The 11,626-nt window shown below is 48.3% G+C and overlaps 1 protein-coding gene and 2 pseudogenes across 1 annotated transcript; 2 read left to right on the top strand and 1 right to left on the bottom strand.

The window, feature by feature from the left end:
- The first annotated feature begins 11 nt into the window (after positions 1–11).
- LOC147977821 (uncharacterized) lies at positions 12–1,607 on the top strand (annotated as a pseudogene).
- A 438-nt stretch (positions 1,608–2,045) lies between these two features.
- Positions 2,046–4,526, top strand: LOC147977822 (uncharacterized). Its single transcript, XM_087514549.1, has one exon. It carries the CDS (start codon positions 2,046–2,048, stop codon positions 4,524–4,526), a length of 2,481 nt encoding a protein of 826 aa, XP_087370675.1.
- A 2,627-nt stretch (positions 4,527–7,153) lies between these two features.
- LOC147977823 (uncharacterized) lies at positions 7,154–8,083 on the bottom strand (annotated as a pseudogene).
- Positions 8,084–11,626: the final 3,543 nt, after the last annotated feature.

Below are 11,626 nucleotides of genomic sequence, written 5' to 3' on the forward strand. Positions count from 1 at the left end.
GGGCAGACGACATGGACGCTTACCTCAATGGTCTCATGAATGATGATGTCAATCCTGACGACCTCTTTGACGATGAATATTACCTGTTTGCTGGTGAAGGTATGTACAATCGCTTGAGCGTGATCCACATGTTGGGGGTATCGCACTAATTGGAAACATTGTTTGCAGGCTCAGATGATGATGACTTGGAGCACGACGAATTGGAAGACTCAAGACATAAACTATGTCGACCATGATCCATTTGACTATGTGTACTCAAACCTACCAGCTAACACACACATCCTGAAGCACACCGCAAACTGCGACCACTGCAAGGCCAAGAAGTTTGTCAGCGAGGCCCCGGGATTCTACTGTCGCAGTGGGCAGATCGAGCTGAAGCAACCGGAGCCCATCCCGGAGCTCATGAGGCTTTGGTATAGCATTGATGCGGACGCTAGGCATTTTCGGGAGAACATACGGTTCTTCAACGGACACTTCTCCTTCACAACCCTCGGCGTCAGCCTCGATGAAACATACACAAACATGAAGTCTGGGGTGTACACGTTCCGGGCGCACGACACCATCTACCACAACGTTCATTCCTTCGGGCCAACATCCCGTCCAGATCATCTACAGTTGTACTTCTACGATGACGACCCAGGCCTAACCCATCGCAAGGCTGCCACCGAGCAATTAGACCAGGATGTCGTCAGAAAGTTGGTGCACATACTCAGGGAAAACCCGTACTCTCAGCAATTTAGGAGTTTGGGTGGGCACAGGGACAACCTCGAGGATGACAGGATAGACCTCAACACTGACCAGAGAACTAGACCAACGGAAGTATAATAGACCTCTGTCATCTGAGGTCGCTGCAATTTGGGTGGAGGGCACTGACCTAGCGAAGAGGTTCGATCGTAGGATTACACTTTGTGGGAACGACAACCAGAGGCACAGTATACATGTGACGGCTGGCTCGTATGACCCGCTCTCTTACCCACTCTTCTACCCAAGGGGGGAGCTCGGTTGGCACCTGAAACTACCTAAACGTAATGTCCCTTGGCCGGTTGTGCAACGACCAAGAGGTGGACGTGATGATGATGATGATGAGGATGCAGGTAAGCCTTATGTGTATTCTGTCGTTTGATGTATTGTGTAGTTCTCATATGAATTCTAACTTCCGCGCTACTCATCCATGTGCAGAGGGGAATAGCAGGTTATGCGTCTCCATGAGAGACTACTACTGTTACATGCTGCAGACACGACCTGGGATATTCAATCCCATACTCTGTGGAGCACGATTGCTCCAGCAATGGGGGGTGGACATGTACATCAAGATTGAGAGTTGTAGGTTGAAATGGTACAGGAAGAACCAGACAAAGATCCGTGCCGACCTGTATAAAGGAGTTGTTGATGCAATTACATCCGGGGAGACCCGGGCAAGCGCTGTTGGAGTAAGGATAGTGCTCCCTGGAACGTACCCAGGTGGCGACCGCGACATGAAGCGGAGGCATATGGATGCCATGGCAATTGTCCATACATACGGGAAGCCTGACATCTTCTTGACCATGACCTGCAACCCTAACTGGGAAGAGATAGCGAATGAGTTGTTTCCTGGTCAGACAGCGTAAGATCGACCTGATCTTGTGGCTCGTGTGTTCCATGGCAAGCTAGAGGCTATGAAAGAGCTCTTGTTCAAGAAGAATATCCTGGGTGTTGTTGTCGCACATGTATACGTAGTCGAGTTCCAGAAGAGGGGCCTCCCCCATGCACACTTTTTGTTGATCATGGATTCTACCTATAAGCTTGTCGTTCCAGAGTAGTACGACCGACTCATTTCTGCCGAGCTCCCAGACAAGCAGAAGTATCCTGAACTCCACGCCTTGGTGGTGAAACATATGATGCACGGACCATGCGGTGCTCTCAACCCCAAAAATATGTGCATGCAACAGAACGAGTGCAAGTGCAGATACCCACGACCGTTCAATGAAAACACGGCACAGGGCAAGGACTCATACCCAGTTTATCGTCGTCGAGATGATGGTCGGCAGGCTAAGGTCCGTGGTAAAATGTTGGACAACAGATGGGTTGTGCCGTATAACCCTTACCTTCTGCGGATGTTCAATTGCCACATCAACGTTGAGGTTTGCTCCAGCATAAAGGCCGTCAAATACCTTTACAAGTACATATACAAGGGCCATGATAGGGCTTCTTTCAGCATCGACCAGCCCGACGCCGATGGTAACATTGATGAGATCAAAAGATACGTAGACGCGAGGTGGGTTACTCCTCCAGAGGCGATGTGGAGGATATTTGGCTTCCCCTTGTGTGCCAATGACCCGCCTGTCCTACAGTTGCCTCTTCATCTCCCAAATATGCACAGAGTGGCCTTCAATGAGCAAGCTCACTTGACCGACGTAGTCGCCTCTGAGAATGCTTCCAAATCCATGTTGACAGAGTATTTCAAAGCTAACCAAAACCACCCCTGGGCTAGGAATATATTGCACAAGGATTTTCCTGGAAGGTTCATATGGCAGAAGGGTAAGAAGTATTGGAAAGAGCGGGTGGAGCGTTATCAGATAGGTCGAATTGTGTCTGCCAATCCTGCCGAGGGGGAGCGATACTATCTGCGTGTGCTGCTAAACCATGTTGCTGGCAAGACATCCTATGAGGACCTGCTCACCGTGGACGGTAGGCTATGCGGGAGCTTTAGAGAGGCTGCCGAAAGGTTGGGACTCATCGAGGCAGATAACACGCTCGACGACTGTCTTACTGAGGCAGAGCAATGGGCGATGCCATGTTCGCTCAGGAGGCTCTTCGCGACAATTTTGGTGCACTGTGAACCAGGCGACGTGCGTGGTTTATGGGATAGGCACCTCGAGCCTATGTCTGATGACTATCGGCGATCACACACGTGCCCGATTGAGGTGGAACAGATGGTGTTGCTTGACATTAGGGGTATGTTGCAGTCCATGGGCAAAGACATAGCTGATTTCGCTCTTCCATGCATTGACGATGCGTTTGACCCAACCGAGGGCGAGGCCAGAGAAGTGATCGAGGAATCCAACATCGATTTTGACATCAACGACACTAAATTGGCATCGTCGCTAAACTTTGAGCAGAGGGTTGCATACGACGAGATACTAGCTGCTGTTGATGGCGGTGATGGGGGTGTGTTCTTTGTTGATGGCCCGGGAGGTACAGGGAAGACCTTCCTGTACAGGGCGCTGCTCGCCAAGGTTCGAAGCGAGGGAAACATCGCTATCGCTACCGCGACGTCAGGCGTCGCGGCTTCTATCATGCCTGGAGGCAGGACTGCCCACTCGAGGTTCAAGATCCCATTGAGTTGCGATGATGGCGCCTCCTGCACCTTCACGAAGCAGAGTGGTACCGCCAAGCTACTGAGGATGGCCTCATTGATACTATGGGACGAGGCCACCATGACTAAGCGACAGGCGGTCGAGGCACTGGACAACAGCATGCGCGACATCATGGGAAGACGGGACCGACCCTTTGAAGGAAAAACTGTTGTGTTTGGCGGGGACTTCAGGCAGGTGCTTCCGGTCGTCAGGAGGGGGTTCCGGGGTCAGATAATCGATGCAACCCTCCGAAGTTCACATCTCTGGAAGGGTATGCGCCAGCTAAAGCTCGTCACCAACATGAGGGCTCATAATGACACCTGGTTTGCGGATTACTTGCTAAGGGTAGGCAATGGCACTGAGGACGTTGACGATCAAGGAAACATACGACTCCCTGAAGATATTTGTGTGCCATCTACAAGCGAGGGTGACGACCTAGAGAAGCTGATTGACCATGTGTTTCCGAGACTAGATGACAACATGTCCGATCCGAATTACATGACTTCACGCGCAATCCTCTCCACCACAAACGACAACGTCGACACGATAAACATACACATGGTAGAGCGTTTTCGAGGAGAAGAAGTAATCTACCATAGCTTTGACAGTGCAGAGGACGACCCATATGGCTACTATGCCCCCGAGTTCCTGAATGGGTTGACTCCCAACGGTCTGCCTCCGCATGCACTCAAACTGAAGCTCAACTGCCCTGTCATACTTCTGAGGAACATTGATCCGGCTAATGGTCTGTGTAACGGGACGAGGCTTGTGGTCCGAGGTTTCGAGAGGAACGCCATCAACGCAGAAATCATGATCGGACAACACGCAGGTAGGAGGGTATTCCTTCCTCGAATACCCCTATGCCCGTCTGACAACGACATGTTTCCATTCAAGTTCAAGAGGAAGCAATTTCCTATAAGGCTTAGCTTTGCTATGACGATTAACAAGGCTCAAGGACAGACGATTCCGATTGTTGGAGTGTACCTACCTAATCCGGTGTTCTCTCATGGTCAACTCTATGTCGCGTTGTCTCGAGCCACCGCGAAGAGGAACATAAAGATCCTCATTGAGAAGAAGGAGAAGGATAATGGCAAGAAGCAAAGTGGTAAATCAAAGAAGCGAAAAAGACCTTCCTTGTCCTTACAAACCTCGATGAAGAACATCGTCTATAAGGAAGTCCTTATAGGCTGAAGTCCGCACTTACGAAACCGGCGGGTTTTGAATATGACAATAGCATTTACTCTTATTCTACAGATAATTTGTTGCTCTGGAGCGCTTTTGTACAAATGTTTATCTTTGTTTTTTATTTGACTGCAATCTTTATTTAAACGTGCACGACCACTATCAGATTAAGAATGCCTAGCTTCAGTGGCGTTGCTACGGGCCAGTGCACTTCATCTTCAATTTTATCACGTTTTGCTCAGACTCTCAGGATTTAGAGTATGCATCTATACAGTTTTGGCATCCAGTACACCTATGATTTGAACGTCTTGAGATGTAAGTATAGCCAATATGACCTGTTAGATAATAACATGAGACGACCGCCCCCTGTTTTAAGTCTATATGTTTCAGTTCGGTTAGTATACACTAGACAGATTTAATTATTGTGGCATTTTTGTCTATCAATAATGTGTGTGCATGTTTTCCTTAAGGAAACAACATATAGTTGTCTTCATCACCGGGAACACACTTTAGGTGCAGATCATGATATTTCAGTTGGGCAGTTTTGACATGATACATTTTTTCAGTCAATATTTGTTTATCTTAAGCAGCAGTACTTCTCTCTTCAAATGACACTACGACACCATATAGAAGTTGAATACATTTCAGCCGTTACTAATGTGACTACCATTGAAAATGTCGTGTCAGACTCGAATCACATCCTAATAGTTGTTATAAAAAAACATACTATTGCTTGCCCACACATTGAAGTACTACATTTTTTATTACCCTGTATTTCTAAATTTTTTGCTACCATGCCGGTTTATTGCTAAACTCGTAAAGGTTTTCAAAATTAAAACTGTGGTTCCTAAACCCTGTTATGCTTTTGTTTGCAACACAATATGGAGATGCACAGTTACCACTTACCAGTAAAAGTAGTTCCTGTTTTAATTTTGAGTGAACTGCTTGTTTTGGCCACGAGATACTTTTAAGTTTAAGGCATTAATTAGTTTTTCTTGAATAACTTGTGGGTGCATGCAGAAAACACATACTTCAGCATTTAATTGAAAAGGCTACTATTCTTAAATAGTAGTCTCTGTTGTTTCTCTTAAATAGAGAGCTCATAGAATGAATAAACAGAAGTGTAGATGTGATGAATAGAGTAGATAGAAGTACTGATCTTACAATTCTGTCACGTGAAGTGCATCATCGATTACGTGGCAGAAAACTCCTGTCCAATTGAAGTGCATGGATTTTCTCAAGGTCATCACGTCTGAATGCAAACAAAAATAAGAAGGAATGTCAGGATGTAGTTTGTTAATTGTAAACATAAATAATATGGTAGCAGCCGCTTCTTGTTTTGAAAATTGCAGTGCTCGGTTGACTGTATCAGATTAAGAATGCCCTTTCGACTAATCCAAAATTCGTGGCTGTAATTTCAAATTGCAGTGCTCGGTGACTATAGCCAAGAAGTAAAATTTCATATCGCCTAGCTAGCCTGATGCATAATGAGTCATTTGAAATGAAGATGATGAAGGCAAACAAGTATTCGTCTGTCAGTAAGTAATAATTCTGTTAAGAACAAAACTAAAGGCAAGAAGAGTGCAGGTCAGAAAAAATTCAGATAACTGCAGGATAACGAAGCATGCATCTCTACTACGCCATATCTGCATAAAGTTCGGCAACCATTAAATCCCTAGCCGGAAACTAATGTGTGTCCCTAAACTTACATGTGGTAGTTTACTTCGGCATCGACTGAAACTGGCCTTGATTTCAGGTAACTGAAACTTAGGATGCGCATTGAAACTTAGTATTCCCAATAGACTGCTCAGCTTCGATAGATGAAGGTTCTCCATCATTAGCCTTGTTCTCATCATCATATTTGGCTGATTCTTGCCTTTGATCTTGAACTACAGAAACCTGTAGTGTGGATATACTCAGTACATACTGACTGACAAGGTATCAGGAAAATAAAGGAGTAGAATACCAGAGTTTCAGAGTTTCAGAGGTAAATATTGACAGTAGCAGATTATATTATATGCTTATGAACAACTAACACTTGTAGGAATAACTAATACTAATTTAGTACTATGGAAAACACCACAGCTAAAAAAACAATTACCTAACTCGCAAACAAATAAAACATTCTACTATATATGAAGATCGATCCGACCATAAGGTCTCTGATTATGTTGGATATCCCTGCACTACCTCGATGATATATACACCCTGTTTATAAGTATTAAACAATACAGTAGTCAAATGTTTTATACTCCCATTCCGTCCCTCCCCTAAAAACTGAATAACAGGGATGTCATTGTTCTGCTCCAACAGAACAATTATTCCAATAGAACAATTATTCCAACATAAAAACTAATCTAACAGAACTTGTAATCAGGATGTCACATTACATATGAATCAACTTACCATCATTTGTTCAGATGATGCAAAATATTTGTGAGTATAGGCCATGTTACAAGCAGAAGAAAGTAAACATGAAGAGCCTCACCAGCACGATTGCGTGCAAGTGCCGGCGGCAGAGACGGTTGTAGGGGAAGCTGGAGCTAGCAATGCCACACTGACGCCTCGTGGGCGACTTGTTGGACATGGACCAGCAGAAGGCCGGCGTTGACTTTCTGTGCGGCAGCGGCGGCTGCTCACAGGATCCAAAACCGTCTTCCACGCCCATGGCTGTTGTCTCCCCGTCCGCCACGACAGGCGTCTCCTCGTGGCCAGCGCTGCTGCATCATTGGCCGGCTCTGCTTGCTGCTCGTGGACGTTGTGTGCTCCCCTGATGCCGCCGGAATGGAACCACCGCTGCGGCGACGCCAGGATTGCAGGAGCCACCTCCCGGACCGAACCATCGTCGCGTACCAATGGTTGGAGAAGCACGTCGCGGACGAGAGCGTATCAGATGAGGGCTTCCTTGGTTCAGGGAAGACGGCGGCAGCAGGGATGAGGTCGAGGCGGAGCTCGAACTGGAAGGCAGTGGGCGTCATAAATCTGAGCTCGGGGTGGGGAAGGTGGTGGCGGAGGGTGGGATGGGGCAAGGCCGGCGGCGTGCAAGCGCCAGAGCGTGGGCGGTACTTGGGTGCCGACGACCTCCAGCCGTCCAGCGGCGGCGAGCGGTGGACCACGACGCCCAGGCTGCATAGCAAGCAATCGAGAGGGAGGGAGGTGGCGAGCGGCGGACCTCCAGTGGCGGCGAGCGGCAGACCACTACACCGGCGGGGCACCCTAATTCTTTTGAACGGATCAGGGAAGACAGGAGAGGCGCGAGTGGGAGGAGATGGGAGCGATTCCGTCGATCCACGGCTTCCCAGCAAGCGCGGCTCGAGGATGGCGTAACTCTCGGCGAGGCGGAGTTCCTGGTCTCCTCGGGGAGGAGGTGGTCCAGCTGTGGGCCACGGTGGGCGAGGTGGGTCGGCGGTTGTTGAGCTGCGCAGGTGGGCGGCGGTGGTTGCCTCCTTCGCAGCAGCGCAGGAGGGCGGCGGCAGCGGCGGCGGCGTAGTTGGGAGACGCACGTGGTGGGCGGCGCGGTGGGGAGAGGAGGGGGAGAGACTGAGAGGGACATCGGCCAACGCCATCGCGGGGGAGAGGAGGGGGATAGAGTGAGTGGCTGGGAGGGGGAGATAGTGGGTGGGGAGAGGTTTTTTTTTCTGAGCATCGGGTGGGGAGAGGTGGCCTGTTTAACTCAGGCCGGACTGTGCCGTTGCGGGCCGGCCCATTTGACCAGGTCTGGCTGTGAGAGGAGGAAAGGAGTCATGGGAGGTCCGCATAAGGATTTCTAAAAAAAGGTCCGGATAAGATTGTAGGGTGAAAAAAATGCAATTGAAAATATATGTATTAGTCTCACTTTTGTTTTTATTATATATTATAGATGTTTATATAATACAGTATAAAATATCATTATATTTTATATGTTTCATCTTTGTCCATCATAGATAAACAGTGATGGACTCGAATGATGTTTCAAATATATCAACTGGCATATGCACTGATGTAACGATGACAGCCCGGACCGAAACACCACGAGAAGAGGTGCTACACATGTTAACGCAAAAGGTGCATTATTTTATATTATTGTTTTTCAGAATATATGAGACATAGATATGGATTTTGAAGATGCACAAAAAAACCTATTGACAATGGTTCCGAAGCGACGTCGGTGAAAGGGACCACCGGGTTTTTTACAATATAATAACATGAAAGTGGTGATATTTCATAAAAAATAAAAAAGATGTCAAATTAAACTTCAATTACTATGCAATTATGACTGTATCATATTGTCTCTACCTGTAAAATTTTGCATGCATTATCTTTATATAACTTCGTCAAATCATTTTATATAACTTCATTAAACTATTTTAGAAGCCCGTGGCAACGCAAGGGCATTCTACTAGTATGCTATATATATACTACTCGGACAAGTACCACAGCCTGCTTAATTAATTCGAGCAGATCGATCGCACACGACCGAAGCTGTATAGATATATATATAGAAGATGCTCCTGAGTTCTAGCCTTATACGGGTGAGGTTTTTGTTTCTTCTACAATAGCAATCCAATTTTCTTTTCATTTTTCTAAAATGACAGATCATAGGCGTCTCGCAAGCGTTCGTCTCTCCTCGTCCCCCGATCCAAAATTCCCACCGCCTCATGGGACGTGCAGCGCTGTCCCATGGCAAGGTAGATGGAGAAAGGAAAATACACTCTTTCAGGAGACGCAGAACCATCTCAATAGCAGATCAAAAAACAAAAAAAGAAAAAACCCATCTCAATAGTTTCTTCCTCAGACCTTAGGCGCGGCTGGGCAAACTCTCACTCCGTACTTTACCGGCGAGCCCATGGATTCGCCTTTCCTCTACCTTCCACTCCGCCAAGTAGTGATAGGGAGGAGAATCCCGACGTCTCTCTTCCGATTCTTCTTCCAGTTTATGCATGGCTAATAGGAAAAGCGCTGAGGGCACTTGCGGTAGTGTGCCTCTGACATGCAGGCCCATGCTAGAAAATGCTCGATTGCACTCAACGAGGGGTGGGGACGTGGGGCCCTCCACCGAGGAGAGAGAACGAAGTATCTCTGCAAAATGAAAAACTAGCGGTACCGGTTTCTACCGGGTAGCGCAGTTGTGTTGGATCCATTCTGCGATTCATGCGTACAAATCACTCCCGTACCACATAGTCAATGTAGCAACAGTGGCCGAACGATTTTTTGTTGTGTGTATTTGCATACAATAGATACAGTGGAGCCCACACCCGCACTTAACATATTGTATCCATCTTTCAGACCCCTGCCTCTCGGTATTTGTTTGAGGAACTGCTGGATTGGGTTGGTTCGCCGTGCCGCACCGCCCCTCGCCGCCGCTGTTCTGCAACCATGCCGCCGGGTGGAACTAGAACGGACCTCCAAGCTTCAGCGTCGCAGGTTCGTAGTCTGGATCTGACGGTCAAAGAGCAGTAACAAAGTCGAAGCTCTTCAGTATATCTTGACGCTCTTGATTTATTAGATGGCGGTAGTCGAATCCCAAATACTCCATGAGTCCCATGGCTTGTTGTTTACCGGTTGTCTAGTTATAATTACTATTATCTCTGTCAGGGATGTGGGCATATACCATTTGATGTTTTGCACATTTTCTATGAGTTAGATGAAATTTTGTGTTTTTCGTCATTTAACGGACTGTGGTTATGTATATCTGTTTTTTCACTCACGGTTTGGTTGGCAGACTAACTAATTACCCTGAAAAACATGGAAGAATATCTATCTGGAAATGAGCTCTACGCGCATAGATCGCCTAGATTTACAAATGTTAGAGTAGTCATTATGATATACGACTTCTAGTCCAAGTTAGTTTTATAACCCTACCCCAAGTCGGTTTGTACCCTCTTATATACTTTTGTATGCCGCACCAAATCAATCAATAAACAACCGTTTTATTCATCCTTCTGATCAAATACTGGTCCTAGGGTTTAGGGTATGGCTCCGCCGAGGCCGGCGTCGCCGCCGCCTGGTTACTTCGAGCGTCGGGCCGTGCTCATCGCCAAGGCTGCCAACGCCACGACTGCCTCTCTCTCGGCCCTCTCCATAGATCCACAAAACTCCCCTACACCCATCCTCGCCGCACCAATGTCTCTTGCTGACACACAATCTCCGACGTCAGCCCCTACATCCCCATAGTTCTTGATCTCGCCACCCACAACCATTACCATTGGAGGCATCTCTTCGATCTCCACCTCGGCCACTGCAACCTGCGCTCGCATGTCGCCGCCAACTGTCTTCCCTGCCCCGACGATCCGCAATGGTTGAAAGACGATCTCGTGGTCGTCCAGTGGTTCTACACCCGCATCACCACCGAGATCTTCAACATGCTCGATCACGACGGCGCCACCGCTGCCAACATCTGGCACTCCCTCCGTCAACTCTTCCAAAGCAACACCGACGCTCGGAAAAATGCTCTCCACACCGAGCTTCGCAATATGGTGCAAGGAGACACCCCAATGAACCTGTTCTGCCAGCGCGTCAAGACCATTGGTGATGAGCTTCGCTAACTCGGCGATACAGTCAGCGACTCACAGCTAATCAACATCATCGTCGTCGGCCTCAGCGAGGACTTTAACAAGAAAGCCTCGTTCATACCGATGATACGGCCTCCTCCTTCCTTCGTTGAAGTTCGTGCCCTACTCCAACTCGTGGCGGAAACACAAGCTCGCAAGGACTCTCGCCCCAAGTTCTTCCATGCTGCGGCTTGTCCTCCTCCGCCGTCTACACCAGCGCCGCCTCTCATGCCGGCTCCTACCGCCCGGCCGTCCGCGTCGTCATCCGCTCAACCGCCCCCAGGCTGGCGCCCTAGTCCAAACTACCATGGCAAAAATCCTATCTACAAGCCGTCGTCGACTCGTTCGGTTCTGCCTATGACATCACCAGCACCGAGTCCTGCACCACCCACCAGTGCTCCATCTGCGGCTGCATGGCGGCCTCCTCATGATCCTTGGACGGGGCTCATTTAGGCGTGGCTCATGCCCTGGTCCGCTCCGTCCCCACTCCGTGCTTCGCCGGCATACTCAGGTGCCTGGCAACCCAGCCTTCGGCCGCCTACTGGTGCTCCCGGGGTTCTCAACCCCCAATAGCCGGTC

This window comes from Triticum urartu, chromosome 3A, assembly GCF_056163025.1.
Source record: "Triticum urartu cultivar PI428250 chromosome 3A, HENAU_Tu73, whole genome shotgun sequence".
In the NCBI taxonomy this organism is placed as follows: Eukaryota; Viridiplantae; Streptophyta; class Magnoliopsida; order Poales; family Poaceae; genus Triticum; species Triticum urartu.

Coding starts and splice junctions, on each gene's coding strand:
- LOC147977822 (XM_087514549.1), top strand. CDS start 2,046: ATGTTGGACAACAGATGGGTTGTGCCGTATAACCCTTACCTTCTGCGG.